Below are 26,386 nucleotides of genomic sequence, written 5' to 3'. Positions count from 1 at the left end.
CTATGCATTGCACTGTCAAAGATAGCTTGAGATCCTGGCTTGCAATCTGTGCAATTACTTTCCTTCACCTCACATAACAGAAGGGCACAGCTTTTAATATGATGAGCATTGAATGGGATGCCATCGGTAGCATGTGGTAGGAGCACTTGGATTTTGAACCGTACGATGTCCTGCTCCTCTTTGCTAACACCCTGATTTTCAGGGAAATATACATTGTAGGCTCCCCAAGGAATATTTAGTTCTTCATTAATGTTTCTCATCTATATTACCCCACCTATAGACATATATATAACATATATAACACATATATATGTTATTCACTCACACACACACACACACACACACACACACACACACACACTTACATACATCAAGGTAAGAGGTCTCAGAAAGTCCGCTCTTACTCATGTGGGGACTCTTTTCCACTCTTGTTCAGAGAGATGATAGCAGACTGATCCATCATCCTCCATGAACTTACACACCAAGGCAAAAATCATCAACGTTGGTCTAGGACTCTTGAGAGAAAGGTGCACAGGCTGGCTTCAAAAGATGTGTGTGGCAGGCACTACGTTTTAAAAATGTACTGTTTTATTTTTATTCACGGCGTAGGAGGGAGTAGACAGCTGGTAGGGGGAGGACGCCCACCGGTTTTCTCCAGTGAGTGGTGTGTAATTGTGGGGAGAGCATGGGTGTAAGTTTCACGCACTCAAACCTTCAAATGGAGAAACGGAGACCTCTTTGGTACCAGCGGGCTGCCGCCTTACAACTATTTTGCTAAATAAACAAACAAACCTCTCGACTTCATTGTTTGTATTCCTTTCACCTTTGCTCCTAGAGACGAAAAGCTGGGCATACCCACCACCCTCTTCAACCCTGTCTTGGAACACGTTGGTTCTTTAAGAAATACTACTCTGGGAACCTAAGACTACAAAATGCCTTTTTTTTTTTTTTCTTCCAAGGCCTGGATTCATTTTGGGGTTGTTCCATTGGAAATAATACAGATAATTTAGATGAGGGAGTTGCACTGGTATCTTTTCTAAGATTCTAGGAATCTCTCCCCAACTGGTAGATCATAACCATGTCTGTGAATTTCAGCAGTCGTCTAGGGGAGCGGTTTAAAATAGTTCGTTGAGGATAGAGCTCTTTAGTGTATAGACCGATTCCTGGAAGCGTATCGCTTCAAAAGCATCAGGATTCCCTACTTCCAACACTATACAAACCCTAGAATTGTCTTCCAGTTTCCCCAGGGTGTTTGAGAATATGTAGCTATGGTCCCAGTTGTGTGACTGCCACCAGAAATCAAGGGTAGAATACTAAAGGCCCTATCTGTGGCTAAATGTATATGTCTGTCTATTTTTACCAAGCACCCGTTACTGTTAGAGGGCCAGACCTGCTGGAAACCTTGAAAAGCTATGGAATTCCGAATGATGACTTTGTTTTCACATTCTTTGTTTATTTCAGCTCTGTTTAACCTCATCCCTGTGGGTCTTCGAGTGGTGGCTATTCAAGGAGTTCAAACTAAGCTGTATTTGGCAATGAACAGCGAGGGATACCTGTACACCTCGGTAGGACTTTCACTGTGTTCGTGTTTGGACTATTCTGGTTTTCATCTGATGTGAACTAAAATATGCTACATGGGTGTAACCGTTGCAGATTTCTGGGCTATGAGGAAGAATGTTCTTGATGGAAATGTCTCCTTTGAAAGGACAGATGAACTTCCTGCGAAAATTCTGTCTATTGCTAGTTAACTATTTGCAGCTAACAATGTTGGGTTAACATCAGAGATCCACGAAACGTTTTCGCACATGATGACGCCTGAGTTATTATTTTATGTGGTGTATAATAGAACGCTCTGGCTGGCTGTCTTGGCGTTGCACCTGCGGGGAGCAAAGCCATTTCTGTAAGTCAGTTCAACATCTATTGATCCAGCTTTACCCTAAAGAACTCAAGGCGAGCTTTTCCCCCAGTTAACTCTAGGACATACAGGACAGTTCTGGAAGTTGCTCTCTTATCTGAAGTTCAGTTGGGGGCACATTTGTTGTCTGTTTTTCCATCAAGCACGTTTCGGCCTCTCTGTGTGTACAAATACCTGCTGTTCCCAAGAAATGTGTAAATAACGTAGACAAGACTTCAGCTTAGGAATATGAGGCCGAATTAAGCTTTTTAAAAATGTTTAACGTGTAGATATAGGCAGAGGTGGTGCAGTTACCAGGGTTAGGATTTCCGTCTTATCGGTAGGTCGAGTTACAGGTCGTAGGAGACCACTTAATACGTGAATTCTCTGTAGTCTTCGTTTTGAATTTCCTGTGTTTTAAGAAAAGGCTAGGATGTTGAAAATGGAGAAAATTGCTTGCCCAACCTCCCACTAGATAGCCTCGAAGGAGGCTGTCCCCACGATTAGAGAAATGTATTCCTCTAAGCACCAAAGCGGTACTTTTTTGCTCTCGGCCATTCCCTGGATTTATTGCAAAGCCAGGCGTGTAATAAGGCTGTTGGGAGACGTGGTGGAGACCGTGTCATAACCCTGTGTTTTCAGAGGCCAAGATGGGAAAGAGGTGAGAGACGAGTAAGACCACGAAGGACCCGTTCATTTGGCAAACCGGGTAGTTTGTTTCATATTACAACAGAATATTATTCTATTGTGGCATAATAATCCTCCAACCCTGGTCGCTCTCAGCATTCCTGTCAGGCCATTTCAGCTGTCGTGTTTGATAAGTGCAGGGGTGTTATTATTTTTACAAATGATAAACTCGGATTTATTGTACCATTCATGACGTGTGTCACTAGTTAATACACTGCTATTCCTGCAAACGATAGGAAAGGGGATTTGTTTTTCAGATTTGTGCGTTAAGGTAAGAGAATTTAATAAAGAAGGATTTTAATTAACCTCGTTTAGATCCACAGACTACCTCGACAGGGCCAGATACCAAGGTAGGTCGTTAATAAAATAAATGACTGTTCTCTGAAACTACTGTGCAGGCATGGGAATGAAATGGAATGTATCCAAGGCATACTTTTGAGAAGGTAAATACCAGATGGCGTAGGAAATAATTATTAGGCAATAATGACTGGTCAAGAATCCAGAAGGGTGAATTTTTTTAAAATCTTGCAGCAGTTAATTGCTTTTTTTTTTTTTTAATTTTGGAAATAACATTTAAGTTAAAGACAAAGTCACGTACGTTAGGTAATATGTCAGGTCCCCCTGCTCAAGAAAATCAGGGCATTCGGTATTACATTTAGGGAACTGAGGTCAAAAATGCATAGCCTACCATTCAGATTGACTTATTTTAGCAGATCGGTAAATGCCAACTTGAGCTCCTTTCTAAAGAAGACTTCCTGGGAGGAATCAGCCTTGTAGATCCATGGGCTTCCTTTCCATGATGGGCAAGCTGAGAGCAAAATGTGAGACACTCTGTATGGATTTCCCATGAAGGCAAAGCAACCTTAAGTTAAGCATTTCCTATTAAGGAAAAGAATCTATGCTTTCGTCAAGGAGGAAAGCTGTCCGATTGATAATCCTGGAGTTCGTACAGGGAAAGAGATCTAACTCATCTGCTCCAGGAAAGAATCTGAATCTTCTCCACGATAAGTTTCCCAGTTCTTCTCATTGCTCCTCATGGACTATGGTGTGGACTCCCTTTAGCACGTTGACTAACATCCTCAGCGCTCCATTTCATCATCATTTACAGTATGGTGCCCAAGGGCGCCTGGGTGGCTCAGTCGGTTAAGCGTCCTGCTTCCGCTCAGGTCATGATCTCACGGCTCGTGAGTTCGAGCCCCGCGTCGGGCTCTGGGCTGACAGCTGGGAGCCTGGAGCCCGCTTCGGATTCTGTGTCTCCCTCTGTCTGCCCCTCCGCTGCTTGCACTCTGTCTCTCGCATCATCTCAAAAATAAATAGACATCAAAAAAGTTATTTTTTAATCTATTAGGATGTTATCGAAAATAATCTTGGTGAGGCATGACAAGGGTCTGCCTTAAGCCATCTGCACTGGCTAAAAGGACATGCAGTCTTCATGAGCTGTTTTAGAGGCAGAATCCTCGGGATTTGGAGGGAAAGCGTGACCACCGCATATGGTCAAAAGTAAAGTAGCTTCGGGTAGAGATGCTTTTTAAAACTTGCACCATGGTGGGTTATCAGGGGCCCCGGGGGGAAGGGAGAATTCTACCTTTGGCAACTGGTTTGATGGTGAAGCTGTTAACCAAGATGGAGACCAAAGGAAAAGGCAGAACTGGGAGGAAGATACCAGGGTATAGATCGCTATAGATCCTTGAAAATCTGAACGTAGAGTCTGAGAAGATGTGAGCTAGAGATAAAAACGTGGGCGTTCTCGCACGTAGGTGGTGGTTGATGCCACGAGAATAGTTGAGAGAATGTGTAGCATAAGAAGAAAAGAGGGTTTGTCAAATAATATTAGGGCATACCATCACGTAAGTGGCCAGCAGCAGAGAAGGAACTCATTGTGGCAGATGATCGTGGTATTACAAAAGCTAAGAGGGGACTTGCGCTGAGGACAGGAGTTGAGGAGACTGATGGAATGGAGTGTTGAGATTCACCTTGAGAAGAGGGATGCTGCTTCTATGATACGAGGCCGGGATGAGGACAGACGGAGACCTAGGCATACCAAGTCTGCAGGTGACGGACAAGAAAGTTGAGCGATTTCCAGCCAAAAGACCTGTATTTTTCCCGTGAAGTAGGCCGAGAGGTCCCCTGCTGAAAATCAGAGGCATTGGGGTGGCGTCCGTGGAGATTTGAAAGAGCTGTTTGGGAAAGGGTTAGCCGGCCGACCAGGGCCGGGTAAATTACAGCTCGAGGGCCAAATCTAGCCCATCACCCGTTTTGGCAAATAAGTTTCATCGGAACACAGCCCCACCCCATTCATTTACTTCTTGTCTGCGACTGCTTTTGTGGCAGAACCCGCAGAGTTGAACAGTTGCGACGGAGCCCCCAGGGCCCCGCGAAGCCTCCGTTATTTGCTGTCTTACCCTTTACCGAAAAAAGTTTGCTGACGCCTAGTTCAGACGGCGGTTCTCAACTTAGCTACCTATTAGAATCGCCTTCTGATGCTAGCGGGTAGCCTGGGTTGAAAACCGCCGATCTGGGGCCAAGAAAAAGGATTGCTGAGAACCACCCCCACCCCCGCCATGAAGTCAGAAACCGTGAACTCCTGTGCCCTTTGTCCTTTATTGGTTTGAAATTTCTGACGCTGGTCGTCGTCTTCTGCTCTTACAAGCAGATTGACTTCACCTTTCGGAAGGACTGTTTCTTGAGGTGAAGGAAGATGCTGATCCTTGGAAGCCGTTTCTTCCTTCCTCTTTTCTATCTTCTTTCGCATTTCTGCTTGTACATCCCTCAATTTCTTTGAAATTCACTTCTACATTTTTACTGTTTCTCCCCCCACCCCTTCGGTCCACCAAATGAAGAAACAATACTGCCACGTCGTTATTGGTTCAGAGATAGTCATTTGTTTTCCATGATTAATCTCGGGATTCTTGCACTGTGCCCTCCCCCCTCCTTTTTTTTTTTCTTGTTGCCACGGGGGACAGACTTGATGTAGGCTCAAGTGGCAGGGAGAAACCATCTGTGACACAGAGAATCATCATTAGCCATTATTTCATAACATATTTACTTTTGTCGATGATAGAACGAAGTCTTTCCGCAACTGTAAGGAAATCATTATTCATTGTGCATAGAAAACTTTGTTCATACCTTTGGTTTTTCTTTGCCAATAATAATGAGTTGTACGCAGGCTTTTGAGAGTTCCTCAAAACTTCATAGCATAAATAGTTAATAGCATAAATCTGTTTGTAATCCATATTGCAGAGCCGGTTGAAATAAACATTAACTACAGAAAATCAAGAGTCTTTTTTTTTTAATTTTTTTTAACGTTTTATTTATTTTTGGGACAGAGAGACACAGAGCATGAACGGGGGAGGGGCAGAGAGAGAGGGAGACACAGAATCGGAAGCAGGCTCCAGGCTCTGAGCCACCAGCCCAGAGCCCGACGCGGGGCTCGAACCCACGGACCGCGAGATCGTGACCCGAGCTGAAGTCGGACGCTTAACCGACTGCGCCACCCAGGCGCCCCCAGAAAATCAAGAGTCTTAAATGAAAGTATCATTAATGTCCTAGCATCTATTTTAACAGAGGAGTAAGAACAGATATTAGAAACGGGATAACACAAAGTCAAAGCTAAACCCAAAGCCTTTTGTTTCGATTTTGGAATATTTCAGAACCCCGTAGCAGCCTTTTTACCTGCCTGATTCCTTACCTCTCGTCCATGCTAGTTTTCCATTTCCAGAGCGCTTGGTTGTCGCTTGAGGTGTCGTTGGGGTCGGGGTTGCTAACGTGTGGACGCAAGTAGAAATCCTTTGACGAGTAAACCTTTTCCGTCTGTGTATTTCTAGAGAGGACTTACAGGAGTGATTTTACTGCCCTGTCCTGGGGTCCTGGGACTGCCACAGCAAATGAGACGCGAGATCCAAAAGCAGGTCTCTCTGAGGGTCAGGGGCCCAGTCTTGGAATCTGAAGTATGAGGACAGATTTCCCTTCTCTGCTGGATTCTTTCCGCGTACCTTAAATTCACCAAGTTTCTTCTCCCATCACAGATGTTCATTTTGATGGTCCGGTCAAGAGGTTGCCTGATTTTCCAACCATGTAGTTCTTGCTATTATTTATTTTTTTTTTTCTTTTGCAACAGTAAACAATCCGTTGGGAAAGGCATGGAGTAAATAGCCTGCTCCTGAAAGTTAGCCCAGTTTTTGACATTATATTTTCAGGAATCCCAAACCTCTGTAGAAAAATAAGATAATTCATCAAAAATTTGAGAAATGACCATTGATTCTTAAGCATGCCATATAAGTTTACCACTGGCTCAACTGAGGTAGAGAAAAATGAACATGTTTTTCCCAGAGCGAGGAAACATAAAAAAAAGAGGCTCCGGCAGCAAAGGATTTTCTGGGTTTAGCATCCTAGTCCCTGGGCTTAAATACCATTATTTACTGGAAGGTTAGTTTATATTGTCTGGGTGAATTAAAATCAGTTCTGACACGTGTTTTAACTTCAGGCTGTGGGGGGCGGGGGTTGGTTTATGTTAAAAAGGCCTCAGATGCTCAGTACGCTTGTGCAGATTTGTTTTGTTTCTCTGATGCCACAATGTAAGGCCTAATTTTCGGTGATACGACTTCTCAGGTGTAGCCCATATTCTTATATAGAAAGGATGTTAAAGTTTAGATGAACTCATTGATCAATTCAGTGTGATGAATGTCCTCTTAGCAAACATCTGTAACTTACAAAAATGTTCCAGTTATGTTAAATCTGTATATCAGCAAGTTCACACAATTTAACTTCTAGGGTTATTGTCATAGAGGCTTATAAATTTAATTAGAATTAGATGGAGGGCAGTGGTTTAAACATTACAGCTGTTGAGGGAAGTGGGATTGACTCAGTTATAAAAGGAAATAGATTTAAAATAAATATCAGCACTCTCACATCCAATATAGAAGAACATGATCATTATTAAATCAAAATTGATTTCTGGGATGGATTTTGCATATAGCCAGTAGCCATCATATATATATAATAACCCTACAAAAGCAGTAGACACAGATTCTAACATCTAATTATAGCTTTAGCTTCTCTGTATACTTCAGTGAATTTGCAAATTGTTGAATTTGATTCGTTTCACATAAAACTAGGAAAGGGTTGACTGTGAAAACTTAGCTTCTCAATTTTGGTGCCTGCATCCGACAGACTTTTTGTTTCAAGTGGCTACGGAATTGAGCATTTTTTTTTTTTAATTTTTTTTTTCAACGTTTATTTATTTTTGGGACAGAGAGAGACAGAGCATGAACGGGGGAGGGGCAGAGAGAGAGGGAGACACAGAATCGGAAACAGGCTCCAGGCTCTGAGCCATCAGCCCAGAGCCCGACGCGGGGCTCGAACTCCCGGACCGTGAGATCGTGACCTGGTTGAAGTCGGACGCTTCACCGACTGCGCCACCCAGGCGCCCCCGGAATTGAACATTTTTGATGGGCATTTCCGTTTCAGACGAAGGGAGTGGCAAGGGCAATTATACACATACAAACGTATTTCTGAGTGACATCACTAAGAATGGACTAGGAAGAAAATGAAATTATTTTACAGAGAGAAAAGCAGAGAAGACAGGCACATTTTATTTGTTAATGAATGGCCCTGCTAGCTCAAGGAGCTCAATTTTATGTTTTAAAGAGGCTTCCAGTGTCGGTGCTATTGAGGTAGAAGTCATTATAATTATTGTATTGAAAAATATGCTGAAGGAGCTGTGTTCGCTTCGAGATTCCTTTAGAATACCAGTGAATCAGCATAATTTCCAAACCCAAAATACATTTCCCAAGTCCCAGATTATTTCACGTTTAGCTCCCTTTCCATTTCATGGAAGTTTCATTCAAATGTGAGAGAAAAATATAGCTTGGCAGTGTTTGACTATGAAATTAGATGAATCTGGTTGTTTGTAACCTCACAGTCAAGTGCCTTCTCCGTATGGTCTCCGTGAAAACATAGCCCAAACTGGCAAATTACTCAGGGTGAAGGTATAGTTTCTTAGGTGGAAGAATGACCGAGGATGGCACTTTCTCAGAAATCAAAGAGACAATCGAAGTTGGAGCTAAATAGAGCAAGATTGGCCCCGTATTCTGTTTTTGAGGCCAAGTTGAAAAAACATTCAAATGAGAGGTCATGGGGCACATATTTAAAAGAGCGTCTCATGGCTTTAAGTCAGAAGCTAAATTCACGTTTGTAGGAAAAAAGCCAGTCTCTTGGAACTAAAGAATAAAATAATTGGCAAGAACAAGGAAGAAGAACTTTAGCAAATGAAGCCAGATGTAGGGGGGCAGTTCTTGCATGCGCGTGCACGCGCACACGTAATGTGCGCAAACACAGCACGCATATACAAAGACAAATGGAAGAAACCAGTCTTCTGTTCATTACTCTGTTGCTATTATGGGACTAGTTATTTTGGAATTCCCAGAATAAATCTGTTTTAAATATATATCCTACGCTGAACATGTCATACCTTTGGAGATTGCCCTAGCAACATATTTGGTAATGCTTACTAGCTTTATAGAACAGAGCAGATGAGATCTCTTAGCTACATTTTGTGTAAGTATCTAGTGAGTCTCATGTCTTGGTGCAGACAGTGCTGTTGGTCCCTCCCTTCTTATTTATGTAATTTGAATCCACCATCTGATAGAGAAAACAGCCCATCGAGGCCTTTTTTCTTACTGCCCTTCCCCCGAAAGCCGTGTCTTAAAATAGTTTACCTACCAAACTCTATACTCGTTAAGTAGTGGCTGTGATTTTTCTCCACCCCCACTTAGAGAGCAGTGTCTCCCAAAAATTACCTTTTGGGCAGGTATTTATTAAACTGATTAATAAACGTGTATAATAATTAAAAAAAAAAGACAAATCATATTATTTGTGCCAGGCCTCTTAAATATTTAAAGTAAGTTAAAGCGCCCAATTATATAACCTTCATGGATCCGCTCAAGTGTTAACATTTCCAGATTACATAAGAAAGTGAATTACTGACACACAAGAAAAAAAATTTGAAGGCAGCAGCGACTTCCCAATAGAGAAACTTTAAATGAAAGCATTCCTCTGATCGTTATAATAGCTGTAACCAAGGTTAATAACTGGCAAGCCCCTGACTAATACATTTAATATGTTTTACCCAGGCTGAATGTGTGAATAGATAACACGTCTGTGCTAAAATTCTGATTAAGTTATTCATCAGATACTCTGATGCTAACTGCTTTTGACAGTCCCGGAAGTGGAGCTGCTAGGAAAGTCAATTGATCCCTTGGACGGATTTTGCAGACGGCCAGTAGCCATAATATTGAACACCCCCTTCTATAAGGGCCCCAGATGTGGAGAGGAATTCTGGCTCAGCATATAACAGGTGTAGCCGAACTTAGAGATGATGTCCGTTTTTACCCAAGGAAAAACAATCATTATAGACAGTTGGAAAAATCAAATGTAAATAACGACCCCAAGGTATTAACAACTTAGCGATAATACGGAGGATGAAAAAAGCTTAACGGTTGCGGGGGGGTGGGATATGAATCATCCTGTAATACTTTCATAATTGACGAGACACCAGAAAATGACAGTGACAGCCTTCGGACAGGAGATTCCAACTGGTAAAAACTCCATTACATATATCAAACACTATAACAAAAAAGCCCGTGCGTGACAAATCCATTGCTATAATCTGGCCACAACATCAGCAAGGCTATAACAACAAAAGTGTTTTGGTTGTTTGTCTGGGTAAAGGATTCTCAGGAATGTCGTAGCAAGTATTTATCTGCAAAACAAGGGCTAATGAAAGAGCCTCTTTGCACTGAAGAAGATTGAGGGAGAGCCTATAGAAGATCTGGACGCTGAGAGCTTCTTTACTATATCATAACGCTTAAAGCAGAGATCTCCTGAACCACCCCCACCCCCGACCCCAGCACTCTTGGTCTCAGCCCAGTCACACATGTCAACTCCCAGAGAACCGGAGGCGGGAGATAGTCTAGGAGCTTTGTCAACCTATCAATTGCCGGATCTCTGCGGAACATCCATCCGCAAGGTACCAGGCACCCCAAACAGTGATCACATTGATCCGTTAGGATGGCTGGAGTTTGCAGTCTTCCGTCATGCGTTCGGAGCCCTGATTGTTAATAGTTGATCTACCACGGCAAGGATTGGCATAAACTGTTCCTCCCCAACTTCTGCAGGCTGGCGATGCTATTTTTAGTCCAGAACTCACTGTAAGAAAATGCCATATAGGGAAACAATTTGAATGTCCTTGGGGATGGGGGTGGGTTGAGGAGGGTGCCTCCTTATGGAAATTTACCAGTTGTGTTGAACAATGTATATTAGAAGGTGGGCACCACACTCTTCGGCAGATTCCATTAAGACCATGTTTGTATGTCCTGGGACGGTAAAATCGAATACGGCGGCGAAGTGGTTTTCAGTTACATCAAGAAATGATGGAAGGTGAAGTGCTTTAAAAGTCTTGTAAGCGTGCGACTCTGCTCGCATAACACAAGCGGGTTCTAGTGGATTCGGCCAACCAAGCTTTAAGGTATGCCAGAGTCCACCTCCCACGTTTGGACAATGCCGCCGGGAAGTCTCGCCTTCCGGTTTTCTTCAATTTCATGCCGCAGTAGTAGACGTAGCAAAGAGGAACGGTGGTGACCCGCAGACCCAGATACCTACTTCTTAGGGCTATGATACGCAAGGTACGTTAACACCTACGACTTTGAGGAGTACGAGGTGGATAAAATTAGGTGGATTTGTTAACGCTGTTTACTACGTCTGCATTCCTAATATCCTTCCCAAGAAGGGAGGCCATCTAGCGAACTCCTCGTGTTTTCCTTGCATTCCTCTATTCCCAACTAGAATTATTGGCTCAAACAAAAAGTTCCGCTCCCAGTACGGCTGTCAATAAGTCAAAGCATCCGTGTGCCACGAGGGAATTTGAAGCTAACAGGTTTTAAATTGCACATAATAGGCTCAGGAAATGCTTTAACTGCTAGTGTCTCTGGTCTGGACATGAGACTTTCTTTAAGCCAGTAATTAACCTCGAGAGTAGAGCTCACCGGAAACGGGGATAGGCGGTTTTGCTCAGTTCATGCCTCGCTCTGACTCCTGTTCACACGGAGGGCGTGCGGTGCAGCATTTTATCTTACGTGGCTTGGGATCTCTCTGGGTCCACCTTCTCTCCAGATTTGGAACCTCTGGAGCCTTAGTGAGACTCGCGGAGCTTCGACATCGAGGGAGGGTTTTTGTTGTGGCTGTTTGTTTTTCAGGATCTAGAATGCATTCTGGCGATGTTCATCCATTTGCACGCACCACTGACAGTTCTTGCTTTCGGAGAGGTAAGGGCTTCGCCTCTTGGGGCTCCCCCGCCCCGGGTGTGGACACACAGAGGCCGTGGTTTCGCAAGCCGCCGGATGGTAGCGTTGTTTTGGTGGCCGTGTGCCATCAAAACGTGCCAAAGGAGCAAGCAAACAGGGGCGGAATAAGAATAGTAAAGAGATGTAAGAATTCCAGATGTGCTTGGACCACTTCTGGACTAGATTGGGTTCAGACCTCCCCTCCTTCCCGCCCCCCCGGCATTCGGGGCACATCAGTCTTGGCAGTTTTAGGGAGCTAACATGAAAATGAGATGCGGTTTCCTCCACAGCGTTACCGGTACTCTGAAGTTCTGAGTCACCTCTAAATGCTAGGTTCTACCCTCAGGGTTCAGCAGCGTGGGAGCCAGTGGCCCAGGAGCTTCCTAATCCCCGCCCCCACCTTCGTGGTGAAGATGTGCCCCCAAGATTTCCGAAACTCAGTCCGTAGAGGAGATTATGTGATGACACGTATTTTCTCTTTTTTAAATACTGATTCATTTTCCGAGAGGGCGAGACAGAGCTTGAGCGGGGGAGGGGCAGAGAGAGAGAGGGGGACACAGAATCCGAAGCGGGCTCCGGGCTCCGAGCTGTCAGCACAGAGCCCGACGTGGGGCTCGAACCCATGAACTGTGAGATCATGACCCGAGCCGAAGTCGGACGCCTCACCGGCTGAGCCACTCAGGGGCCCCGTGATGGCACGTATTTTCAAATAAGTTTACCGTCATGGCCTTTTTTTATCCCATTTGTGCTTATATTCGTACAAGTAGCTGTGCAAGCAGGTTTTAAATCGTTTGATACTCTCCCTGAAGGGCAGGTTTTCCTATTGTTTTACGTAGCATTTTCTGTCAGAATATTCGACAAAGGGTTTTTGTTTTTGTTCTTGTGTTCGTTTTTTTGGTAAATATAGAAGCGCGTATGCAGTAGTCTTTTTATGTGGTTGCTCTCCCATTTTGGGGGGGGGGTGCTTGCCATATTTGTCACAGTAAGTGTGGACTGCCTGAGTTTAAAACTTGGAACGGTGATGCGATTTGATTGGTGCTGTGGTGGGTTTTGTGCTGGCTAAAGCTGACATCAAAAAGTATGCTCAAAGAAGATGGACACTTAGTCGGTTTGGATTTTTACTTTGCTTTAACCACCAGTGCTTAATTGAGTGTTGTTACTAACACTACCTGAAGTATTGTTACGCATCGTGGAATGGTGACTTAAGTCAGTCTTTGAGAGGCTTTGCAAATGGACAGTTTCGCCTTTTCCTATGTGTAACCAATCCTTAAGTGTAGGTGTCAGTTACCCGGTTTGTTTGAGCAGTCCCTTTAATGGTAACGATTTTCTCAGCTGACATTACATAGACTTCATCAAGTCCAAAATGCAGTAATCCAGGAAATTCTACCAAGACATCGACGTCATTTGTATAAAGGTAAAGCATATTAAGATCGGTGTGAAACGTGTCATGAGAGTATGAGATATTCAACCCACTGATACCCCGAATAAATAGCATTTGTTAGTAGTCGGATCCTACGTTTCATACGGCTCAGCACTCCTCCACCTGAGGGATCTCAAACCTCCTATGAAAGCAGGGCCCCCTGTGGAAAAACCTGGCAGATCTCTTCAGCAAGTTGCTCATTCCTGGCACATTAGTTAATTACTTCACAAATTGTTTACCGCGTTCCCATTTCACTTTTATAAAAGCACAATGACCCTTCCTTTTTCTGTTGCCAACACTTAATCTCTTAATGAATCGATGACTGTTTCATAGGTTATAAATTAGCATATGGAGTCACCCCACCAAGTGGCCACACGACATTCTCAAACATTTGTTAGAGCATCAGGGAAAAGTCAAAGCCAACTAGTAGTACGTTTACGCCAGTCAGACATTTTCTCTTAGACGTTAAGATTTGACCTTGTTCTTGAAAGTTAGCAGCAAGATGTTCAGAAACAATAATCCTCTTTTTCGTGGGGGGAGTTTAAGTATTATAGTAATAGAAAAAGCATGTCTTTTTTATGGGATTTTATTAAACCTTTATTGGCTGTTACCGTTGCCCCCCCCCCCCCCCAGCCTATTATCATTTCATCATGAACCAGTGTTCCATTCAATATATTGAGGTAACTAATCTTTCGGGAAACCACATGCAGAGCTGCTATGCCAGAACCCAGGACGGGTAAAAGTTCATGGGGGACCCTTGATATAAATATACTCTCTCTATATAGGAGATCCCATTTGACAGGGTTGAGTTTGTGTCGTGCCAGAGAAATTTTGCTAGAAAAAGAATTTCCGTTCTAAGTCTGCCCTATGGATAACTCTAGGGGTAGAATTAGAGAGACAGCCCAGTGTAATCGTAATATTAAAATTACAGTAGGTATGTGTGTAATCTTTCTATACTAGGTCTTGCTGGCCAAGCAACATTAAGCGGCTTTCAGGCAACATACGTGAACTTTGCTGTAGCCTTTTCATGAGTCTCAGTCTTCCACAGGATTCCAGCATCCCCTGCCCTCTGACATGATCTTGTGGTGGATTCACAGGGTTTCCACGGTTTTTCTTGCTGCGAGACCGGCCGTAGCTCCCAAGGCAATTATGTATCATTAGTGGTCATCCCGCTGAATTCAAGGGAAAATTGTGCCTCTAGACAGCTTTCTTGTATTTCCTCGTGGTTGCTAAAAGAGGCTTTCTTACCAACTGAGTTTTAATTCCTGCTTGTAATTGAAATTTTCTTGTATAAGAGTAGCTGGTAGTTCATTTTTTTCCCTTCAGGTTGTGACGCTCCGATTTCAAATGAGAGGATTTTGTGTGTGTGCTTTTGCATTATTGTTTGTTTTGTCTACAGTCATTTCCCTCTCCTGAATTGCTCCTGGAAGGACTCAGTGCCTTCACGTTTTTATTTAGCAAAAGTCCCCGGAGAGAAGCTAGATTACACGTCCTTAAGGCCGTATTCTGGGCTTCATGGAGATCATTGTAAATACAGAGATTTAAGAAATATCTGATAAGGGTGCCTGGGTGGCTCAGTCTGTTAAACATCCTATTCTGCATTTTGGCTCAGGTCACGATCTCATGGTTCGTGAGTTCGAGCCCCGCATCGGGCTCTGCACTGACAGTGTGACGCCTGCTTGGGATTCTCTCCCTCCCCCACTCTCACTCTCTCTGTGTCTCTCAGAGTAAATAAATAAAAACTTAAAAAAAAAAAGTATCTGATAATATCAGGCTGTTGCCTGGTAACGTTACAACCTTCATAAAAGCCTGACCCCTCACTTCGTGTTCTCAGAGCACAATAAGTGTAATATTTTCATGTACCTCTTTTATTGCCCAGATGCTGCTTGCGTTTGAATCCGGTATCCCCCAAATGATACTTTAAGCTATTTGTGGATAAGAGCAGTGCCCTCTCTTCCTTTTATATTCGCCACAGTCCCAAATTCATTACTAAAGACCCAGCAGACGCTCTACTAACATTTAGTAAATAGATGACAGATGAATGCTTGACTCTGTAAGAGGCCGAAGACAGAAAGCAAAGAAATGATTTCTCTGTTTCCCATGGTAAGAGATGACTGGATCAGGAATGGGGCCGTTTAGGAAGGAACTGTTTAGAGACCCAGATTGCACGCGTGTTTCCGTGTGTGTGCACGTGGCCGTGTCTCTCTCCCTCTTCCTCGTGGAGGCATATGTGTCTATCAAGTCTTTGTCGCCATTCCTAAACAGTAGTGAATTAAAAATGCTATTTGAGCAATCATGTCTTTTTTTTTATATATATACGTGAGACACGGTGGTTGAGCAAGTAGTAACGTCACGGTCGGCGCTGAGTGTCACAGTAGGGCCCCAGATTCTGAACCAGAAATCTGGGATGGCAACAGCCCCTAAACTGTGCTCAAATGAACGTACACATTTGGGCAGCCCCTTTCTTTCGTCTGCCTCTCCGTCACCTCAGACGTTAATTGAGGGTATTGGAGCTGATTCCTGTGGTCCCTAGAATCTGTTCTGCAAGGAGGAACTACCTCAGCTTTGCATCCGTCATTTAATTTTTAAGGAACTCCATAGTGATGGGGTTGACTAGAGTGCGGGTCCGGTGACTCCTTAGTACTCCTGGTGGGCCAGGGGACCATCTCTGACATAGACGGGTTCTCCCCGGGGAAGGGGACAGTTCTTTTCTATTCGTGATCAAAATAGTGGACCTGGGCTTCTGATGAATCTTTCATGATGCCGTTCTTGTCTTTTCCTTTGCCTCGGATTATCTGGTTTACTTACATAAAAGTAACATTAGGATTCTACTGGGGACATAATTGGGCTTGACCAGTAAAGGATGACAGTTTGTGTCTTCTAATTGCCTCCACTTAATGGCCCTGCTCTCCATCCCACTGAACTGTGGAAAATGTCACATTTCCATGGTCTATGAGTCATATAATAAATGAATGTGTGAACAGTGTCAAAATACAGCAATTTGCTGCATGTGAAGTGAGGTAGACAGCTTTTGAAAATGGTAAGGTACGTAACTAGATATTTCTAAAGTGAAAAATAGCTCGTTCGGACTTAAAAATATGCTTTTGGTAGTACATGTAGTTATTGTATCACCTAATGAGGGCTCATTTGCTTGCTCTGTATTCGTGCCCCACTGGTAATGACCCAGGAAGCAAATCAAGGAGACTTAAACCTCAGCTGTCATTACCCCATACAACAAGAGAAAAATACACGGTTTGCCTTCCTCTGTTAATATCAGGTTTTCCTTTGCGCCGGTTTGTTTAGTTTCCCCCCTAGTGCAGTCTTCCAAACATTTGTTATTTCTCTTTTCATGCAATTTGAATTAATGTGGATAATTGTGGTAGTTAGAGGCTTTACTCTCTCAGATGGTAATTACCCATTCTATAGTTTCATTCCACACCCAGTAAAACAGCGTTAGAAAAGTTGCTGTTTATCAGAAGGGATCTCTGGCTATAACTCAGTATGCAAGATTTAACAAATATATACTCATAGGTCATATTTAAGTTAAATTAAAACACGTTTCCCCCCAAAGCTGCCCTAGTTAGGTACACGTTAACAGGCTTTACTAGCTTTACTACAGAATATCAGCAGGCTTCTAAAATATTCATGGCAATCTTCTGTCTTCTATGAATTTATCAAGTCATGATTGCCCAGAATTTATATTGCTTTTTCTGGCAAGAAAACGTGCTTGAGATTTCTTTGGAGGAGTTGTTAACAGATAAAATACCCAAGTTTTGGTGGTCTGAAGGGAGAGGAAGGGCTAATGTACCAGATTCACTTAGTTTTGCTTGTCTGTTCCTTTATATTTAATTTCATTGACAGTCAAAAATGCTGATGTTTGGGATTTCTGAAAATTAAACCCAAGGAGTTCTGTCCGATTCCCTTACAAATGAGCCAGGGAAAGCTATTCCGTAGTATAATCTCCTTTCATCGATCTCGAAATGGCAGTGAAAATTAAAGATCACTTTTAGAGGACATTGAATCTGTCATAAAATTCCTATTTATGCACAAATTATTTCATTTTAGAGAAACATAGTGAGATCAATGTTCCCAGGTTCCTCCTTTGAAAATATATTTGAAGATGCAGTTGCGTATAATTCTGTCAGGAACTATGAGGGTCCTGAGTACATTTAACTTGTAGGACAATGCCGAGGAGTTCACGGGGTAGCTTTCTAGTGTTGACGGGTTTTTTTGTCTTAGGGAGACAGCCCCCCCCCCCCCCGCCGTGGTACAACTTTTAGGGGCAGCGTGAATGCTCCTGAGCCGTGGCAATGCCTACGATTTGCTCTCATAATATGTTTATAGAACTGTAGTGGAAGGAATTACAGCGGTAACCACCACTGTAATAATAAGCCACAGCCTTATTTTCCATGTTCATAGGGTCACAGAAAAGAGGGGAATAGTGGGACCCACCTCTGAGACCCAATACGGGCATCATAAGCATATGCACCCTGTACTTTGATTTGCCAGCCATGTAGCCTTGGCAAAGTTCTCTTACATTTCTGACCTTCAGGTTCCTCATCTTGAAACTGGGTATCCCATATTCCTAGGGTTCAGTAAGATTGCCTGTGTGAATTGTCTGGCACCCATGGGTGCTCAAGTGAATGTTTGCGTCCCCATCACGGTGGTTGAACGAACATTGGACCAGGGTAGGCTTCTATGTAACAAAATCTGGGGAAACATGTCTTGAGGCTCACGCAATTGTAGAGTCTAGAATTTAATTTTAGGGGCGCCTGGGTGGCTCAGTCGGCGAAGCGTCCAGCTCCTGATTTCGGCTCAGGTCCTGATCTCGCGGTTTGTGGGATCGAGCCCCTCATCGGGCTCTGTGCCGACAGGAAGGACCCTGCTTGGGATTCTGTCTCTCTCAAAAATAAATAAATAAGCTTTTTATTTTAATTAAAAAAATAAAATTTTAGCTTATAAGGGTGGGTTATGGAAAACAATCAGGTTTTTAGAGTTTTTTCATTTCTTGGTGAAACATTTTTGTAAAGAAAAACATCTCCTGTGGGTGCTTTGTTACCCTGTTTCACTCGGTTGATAAAGCCACGTTGCTCACGCAAGTTCAGGTTAAAGCCTAGGATCATTTCTTGAAGACGTAACGTCCAGTCATACGTGTGCCCAAATAGGTTGTGACAGGATCACAGCCCCCGACCGCCCTCTCCCTTCAAGCTCTGTTGTGGACCCAGGTTAGGTGTGAATGGGATGTGCCCCGTGTTAGAAATGAGCAGAGATCACGGGAAAGCTAGTAAAAGAAACACTGACGTGACTGAATCTAACAGCTTAGTTATCCATTTCAGGGGATAATTTATTTTGCAACACTGCTTTATTTCCTAAGATAGCATCCCATAGTTCATCGCCAGCCCTGCGATGCTGTTTTGCAGAGGTGTTCTAGCAATGCATGACTGTCGCAGGCAGTACAGGATACGAAAACAGGCGGTGAAATATGAAAAGCTCTCTGGGAGAGGATCAACTAAATTTGAAGGCAGTGCTGGTTTTAAATGTTAATCATATTCCCAACCTTTGCAGTTTCTCATTGGCTGATTTACGGGTAGGAGTTCATGGTCCTGCGAATTCCTTATAAGGAAATCATGGCAGTCTCCCCAAAGATGGTCCACTGGATTTCAGATCATCTACCTTTTTTCCCTTTATAGCCTACCTTTTTTATAGATCGGGAGGCAAAGGATCCAGGCAAGGCTTTCCGAATTCGGTGATGCTCGGTGGAGAAGGAAACGTGTGTTTGTGGAAACAAACCGTTACTTAGACATTTAGTTGGGTTTTCCACGTGCGTTGGTCCCATCCGTGTTTAAAAATGCCTTTGAACCCGGAATGGCCCCGTGAACCTATCCTGTTTCCTTAGGCTGCTGGGCTAGCAGACCTCATAGGGACCAGGTACCTGCGGGTCCACTGGAGTATGGGTTTTCCAGCGTTTTCTTCTTTGTGTGTATTTTTGTTGTCTCTAACCTTTGGTCACCCCAGTACATCTATACTAGCCATGTGACTACACACGGAAGATGCTTCTGTTCATTTAAAACAAATGTTTCTTGTCTATGACAGAAACTTTCATGAGTACTAATGATGCCTTAGCACCTAGCATGTATTTTCCCCATAATTTAACAGGAGCTTGAATTACTGCAAAATGCAAAGATTGAGAGGATACAACAACAACAGAAATGCCTCTCGGAGCACTCAGGCCCCATCTCGTGGCTCTCATTCCCCATAAAGGAGGCACATATCTCAAAATATTCAGAATGGTTATTGCCACACGACAGAATCATGTGATTCTTCTGTTTATGCCTTTATCAAAGTTTCTGAAATTAATTTTATTGTATTACCTTTCAAAAGATAAAAAAAGCCTGGGGCGCCTGGGTGGCTCAGTCGGTTAAGCGTCCGACTTCGGCTCAGGTCACGATCTCTCAGTTCGTGAGTTCAAGCCCCGTGTCGGGCGGGCCCTGTGCTGACAGCTCGGAGGAGCCTGGAGCCTGCCTCGGGCTCTGTGTCTCCCTGTCTCTCTGCCCCTGCCCTGCTCACACTCTGTCTCTGTCTCTCGAAAAGTGAATAAACATTAAAAAAAATAAATAAATGAAAGCTAAAAAAGCCAGACAGTGGGCTCTTTAGACAGTGTCTGACTTACCTCAGTTTTTCCACTCCCCTTTGTCTGTAGGTGTTGATTTAGTATGAGACATTGTCACGAAGATGCATAGTAGACGATCAGAATTGCTTCAGTGTGCAAAAAAGGGAGTAAAATAAATAATAAAATAGATTTAAAAACCACGAGAACTTTGCTTTTGCGGAACTACTTTTTGCATGTGGTATGCAATATCGAGTTGGAAGCATAGCAGATGACTATTACGATTTCTCAAGCTTTTTAGAGCAAAATCATGAATAGTTCAGAGTTAAAGAAGGTTTAGATTTCATTTATCCTTTGCCTTGGCGTTCATTCAGTAAACCCCATTTCTTGGACTAGGTGACGAGGACTTTAAAAAAAAAAAAAAACTTTAACCAACATTTCTGTTTGGAGCTATTCACACATGAGCTCTGCTTTCGCATCATATATACAAAGCGTAGCTTGCTTCATTGGAATAGAAAAGGACACGAAAGGGCATTCGTAGAGTTGACAAGCTCCCGGCCGCAGAAGTTCGGCAAGTAGCAAGTTGATAGGAACGATGAACTGATTACTTAGGAAAGTGACAAGAGTTTGGGGCGCTCTTCAGAATCCGAAGCATGAGAACTCCCCAGGGTTTGTCCTCCTCTGTTAGGTTCCTTGACCTTTTCCTCTCCAGTGACCTTGTCCACCTTATCTCAGCCGTCCACAGTTAGGGAAAACTTTAAAAGTGACCTCTGCCCCCCCTTCTCGGTTTCAAGCATCCCACCCATGGACTATAACCTTCTACCTTTATGGTTCATTCCTTCTAGTCCCCTGCCTCTGACCATTTCTTTTGCCCGCTAGAACTATGTGTGTAGGCAGAAACCTTCTCCCCCATTTTCAGTGACTGGCAACCTCCCAACCCTAGTTCATTTCGCATCTGTGTCAGTTCAATACCTATTCTAGTGCTGCTGGAGGAAAATGGTTCTGCTGACTGATTTCACTTTAAACTCATGACCATGGGTGGACGGTAAGCGCTAAACCAGTAAGCCTGCTACACAGATCGGTTGTTGACTTTTGTTTTCTCATCTGTCGTATGGGGATACTCACAGAAAACCACATCATAGAATAGCGAGATTTAAGTCACAGGGGCGCCTGGGTGGCTCATTCAGTCAAGCGTCCGACTCTCTCTCGGCTCAGGTCGTCATCCCACAGTTCGTGAGATCCAGCCCTGAGTTGGGCTCTGCACTGGTGGCACAGAGCCTGCTTAGGATTCTCTCTCTCCCCCACTCTCTCTCTGCCCCTCCCCAGCACATGCACCTTCACTCACTCGCTCACTCTCTTTAAATAAATAAATTAATTAATTAATTCACACATAAAGCCCATAAAATTGTGCCTGGTACCTAGCAAGTGCTTAATTTCTCCTCTTCTTACCCCCCTCCTCCTCCTCCGCCTCCTTCTTATTAGTATTAGCATCATTGGAATTGCCCTAGGTGAATTACTTTGATGTCAACCGACTTGATTATTTCATACCTTCTTTCTCCTAAAGTCCTGAATGTCTCGTCCGCCTCCTCAGGCTAAGATTCTCGTGTCACAGAGAAAATAGAACGAAGAAAATCACCTTGTACTGGCACCGCCTGTCTACTTACCCACTTTTGTGTGTACCCACATAGTCTCCCCCCCCCCCCCGTTTTATGTGGATCACTTTTCCTGGCTCCCACATAAGGCCAGCCCTTATCATTTTGCCCCAGATTCACCCCCATATTTCTTTCTTGAGATCATCACTCTAAAAATTGTCCCCCCACCTCCCATGTCATCAGTTGTCCCTCTCTAACATATAGTCCCCTTCAGCACAAGAACGTGCTCTTATTTTTCCCATTTAAATAAGAAAAATCTCCCTTTAGGGGCATGTGGGTGGCTGTCGGTTAAGCGTCCGACTCTTGATCTCAACTCGGGTTGTGATCTCATGTTTTGTGAGATCGAGCCCCACGTCAGGCTCTGTGCTGACAGTGCGGAGCCTGCTCGGGCTTCCCTCTCTCTCTCTCCCCCTCTCTCTGCCCTGCCCCCACTTGCACGCACACATGGTCGCTCGCTCTCGCGCGCTCTCTCAAAATAAGGAAAAAACATTAAAAAAAATCTTTAAAAACACAAGAAAAAGAACACTCTCCCTTTATTAGGTATCCCTCGCCAGCTACCAGTCCATTTATTAGTTTTCTACTGGAACAAAACCCCCGAAAGATGTGTATACTTCTCTCCGCCTCATCTCCTCACATTCGTAAGCCTGTTCCAACCAGGCTCGTCCCGTCTCCACCCCCTTGAATCTACCCAGTTACTCTTTGCAAAATCACCCAACACCGCCGTGTTTCCAAGTCCAGTGTCCAGTTGTCGGTCTTCCTCTTATGTGACCTGTCAGTGGTGTTCGATGCCGTTCCCCACTCCTTCCTCCTGAAAACACTTGGCTTCACTTGGATTCCAGGACACCACACTCTCTTGGTTTTCCTCTGCCCCCCTTACTGGCCCATCCTTCTGTCTCCTTTGCCAGTTCTTTTTTTTTTAATCTTCTCAGCTTTGGCGGGTCACAGGGCTCAGTTCCTGGACCTATTCTTTTTTCTCCATTCGTTGACTCTCTTGGTGTGCCACTCTCATGACCTTAAATACTGTCGACATGTGGGTGACACCCCAAATTCCCTGGCCCGGACCTCTTATCCACACTCCAGAAGCAGGTTTCCAGTTGCTTCCTTGACCCCTCCATTTGGATGCCTAATTAGCATCTTTCAGTCACCTTGTCCAGGCAGAAATTGTCCTGTCCCTTCCCCAGATTTGCTCTCCCCACAATTTTCTCCGTCTCTCGGTAAATGGCAGCCCCACCCTTCCAGTGGCCAAGGTCAACGTCCTCGGGATTGCCCCGCCTCTGTTCTGCCTCTAACGTTACACACCACGCGCATCAGCAGGTGTTGGCTTTTCCTTCAAAATATACGCACTTGAGAACCAAACCACTTTGGTCCCCTTCGTTTCCACCTCTTAGGCCCACCATGGCACATCTGGATTATGGCAACAGCCTCCTAATTAGTCTTCCTTCTTAACATTCTGCGCCTCCCCGCTCGATTCTCCACATAGCCATTCTTCTCAAGTAGAAGTCGGCTCATATAATAACCCCTCTGTTCACATTCCTCCAGTGGCTTGCCCAGAGTTAAATTCAATTCAGAGGCCTCACTATGGACTGTAAGACCCTCTGTGCCATGGTCCCCAGCTTTCTGTCTGACTGCACCCTCCGAACACTCACTGTGCTTCAGTCACGTTGGCTTCCGTGCCGTACCTTCATCATATCATGACGAGCCCTCCCCTGCTTTAGAGCCTTTGCACTGGCTGTTCCCTCTGCTGGATTCCTCCCTCTGCTGGACTCCTCTTCCCCAGATACCCCCACTGCTCACTCTGGCCACCTTCAAGTCTCTTTTGAGGTATCACCTTGTCAAAGAGGCTCCCCTGACTAATTTAAAGTGGCACTTTGCCCCCCTCATTCTGTCTCCCATTGGCCATCATTTATGGAGCGCATATGAATAGGTGAAGTCACGATAAATATGTTGAATGTGTATTTGTTGACTAAAGTGTTGATTGGTAGATTTTATTTGTATGGTTTGTATCTATATACTAGAATATAAATTACTTGCAGCCAGGGGATTTTGTTGTGCTCACTGTTGCTGTGGAATGAGTGAATATATACATATTTATTTATTGTCGGGCTCTACCAGAATGTCAGCTCCTTGAGGGCAGGGTCTTTATTTTGTTCAGTCTTCTATCCCCGGTGCCCGGAACAGTGCCTGGCTTAAAGTGCATGCTCACTACATGTATGTTGAAATATTCGACTAATTGGTTAATTTGTTCAGGCTTTCAAGCTGATTCACCTTGTTTCAACCACTTCCAAGAATAGTGCTCAAAGTCAAATCAGTGTGACAGATAAATCCCCAAGTGTCGCATGAGGAAAATGTAATGATAACTATTGACTATGTTTCTTAAGATTCAGAATCTTATCCAACTCCTTGATTTGGAAATGTTGATTTATTTTAAAAACTTCTAAATATAAATATAAAATCCAAGGGTTTTCCTTGCTAGGAGTATTTCACTATATGAAGCAGAGATGTCATTCAGCCTAATTTATAACTGAACCTCTGTAGTCTAACCAGTGATTCCTTTCTCATGTGTTTAGATTTGTTGCTAGGAAACAACTGTTTTAAGTATACGTTTATTTCCACTAAGAGTTATTGAATCCATTTTAATATTCTTTATGATGCTATAGATTCATAGATGGTGGTGGTGGTGATGTGTGCGTGTGTGTGCGCCACAGCTGAAGAACAACTTTGAGACTTGCCATCCAATTCACACACACACACACACACACACACACACACACAACCCACTCCCTACTAAAAAAGAATTACAAAGTGGGTCACTCTTATAAAGTATTTTTAAAGAGATGCAGTTATACCTATTCCCTAGATTAACTAAACTATCTAATTCCTTTCTTTAGTAAGGGTCGTGAAATGACCCGATTTAATGACATGATGTGTAATTAATGCTTCAGTTATTTACATGTGAATTTAGGTTATTTGAGGACTCCAGAAAAGTTTGTTCACAGGTACTTTTTTACTTCTAATTTTTATTTTACATGAATATGAAAAGATGTTAAATATCACCCCAAAGTCACCATCCAGAGATTTTTGTGTCTGTCATCCATATGCCTCTTTGTGTGTGTGTGTGTGTGTGTGTCTGTACACATATATGTACTTGATTGTACGTAAATGTGATAATTCTATATGTGCTGTTCTGTACCTGGCTTTTATCACATACATCTTGTACACATATTTCTATGTCAATAAATCCGCATTCACATTTTTAAAAGGTAGATGATATTCTGTTGTGCGTTCCTACCATAATTTGCTTATCCGATCCTCTACTGATGAAGGTTTAGGTTGTTTCCTTTTTTATTGTTGTTACAAAACAATTTGTGGTGAACATCCTTATGCATGCATTTTTTAAATTTGATTTACAAGTATTTTTAAACTTTCTTCTTTAGTGTTGTGATTTTGTACTCTAGATAAATCGATTGTTAAACAAAAGTAAGTTTCTCCCCTGTTCTGTTTTTTAATTATTGTAAGTTTCAAGGTAGTGAAATTTGAACAAAGGAGATCTTACTCTGTACTTGGCCCCAGAGCCCTCTCTTAAAATATATTCAAAGGGAATGAAAGGGCTCATTAACAGATAGAGCTATTTGAGTTAAAGATCAAATCTGTTGAACATTTTCACTTAAATATACCAATCTTATCTTCTTGACATTATGTGTTATGTTTGATGCTGACAATAAAAACTTTGGTATAAGCTATAATTTCTGCATCCATGCATATTCAGGTCTGAAAATGAAAGAATATGACAGGTTTGCATGTAGCAACTTCCCACCCACACATTTCTTTCCTTTCTGATTCTGACACTTCAGCCTTTGAAACAGTTCCCATGAGCAATACTGAGATTCAGACTATTTAGATCTAAAGGAAAAAAAAAAACCCACAGGATCTTCTACTGCTTGTATCTAGCACCTGGAAACCTCTTTGAAGAAGTGCTGAAATGTACATCATGCTGTTATTTGTTATGCACACAGGAGAAATCCTAAAGATATTTTAGGGAGAAGAAGGAAGGGCAATCTAGAGATAGTAGGGAGCGCATGGGGCCAGAGGTGAGGGAGGGAGCCCCAATCCACATGATTAAGCAACATATTTCCAATGTATTCTTGTCCACTTATATGGAGATTACATGTCACTTTAAGGCAAAGGTATCCCATTTCGTCCTCGGCGTTTAGCGGAAACCAGGTGAAACAGGAAAAGAGAGACCTGTGTTGGAGAAAGTCTAGGTTTAGCATCCGGAGAAGGGGTTTATTGATAGCTGTCTGAAATAGACTGGATCCTTGAAACATCACCTTGTTCTGTGCCTTACAGAGCCAGCCTAAGTCCAAGGGGGTACATTTCCCTCCTAGTTATCCAAAATTCACTACAATAGCTATAAGATTTTTTCATCCTTTACGGAAGAATACTAGTGTCGTGAAGGGCCTTACAGATCATTCAGTTCAACCTCCCTCTCCCAAAAGAAGGCCTCCTCTTGCTTTTCAGATTTGAGCTCACCAGTCTTTCCCTTGATCCTGTCCTTTCCCCAAACCATGTAGACCCAGACCCATCAGTTAACCTTTTTTCCCATGCTTCCACTACCTCCTTGACTACTGGCTTTTTCCCATTGGCATACAGATCGTTCAAGGACTGCCTGTCCTAAAAAGTCCTTCCTGAGACTCTCTTTCTCCCTCAGACTGTTTGCCTGCCTATTTCCCTTGATAGCCAAGAGCCAACTTAATTTGTCCTGGCTTGCTTTATTTTCGCATCTACAGC

The 26,386-nt window shown here is 43.4% G+C and overlaps 1 protein-coding gene across 4 annotated transcripts in view; it reads left to right on the top strand.

Annotated features, from left to right (window-relative positions):
* FGF13 (fibroblast growth factor 13) overlaps nucleotides 1-26,386 on the top strand; it is a 445,889-nt gene that overhangs the window by 386,288 nt on the left and 33,215 nt on the right. For all 4 annotated transcript variants that reach the window (XM_047844640.1, XM_047844637.1, XM_047844638.1 and 1 more), the window contains one exon: nucleotides 1,462-1,565. In XM_047844640.1, coding sequence (XP_047700596.1) covers nucleotides 1,462-1,565 — 104 coding nt within the window. The remainder of the gene's footprint in view (nucleotides 1-1,461; nucleotides 1,566-26,386) is intronic.

Source organism: Prionailurus viverrinus, chromosome X, assembly GCF_022837055.1.
Source record: "Prionailurus viverrinus isolate Anna chromosome X, UM_Priviv_1.0, whole genome shotgun sequence".
Taxonomy (NCBI): Eukaryota; Metazoa; Chordata; class Mammalia; order Carnivora; family Felidae; genus Prionailurus; species Prionailurus viverrinus.
This window is presented reverse-complemented; position numbering and strand designations above follow the sequence as displayed.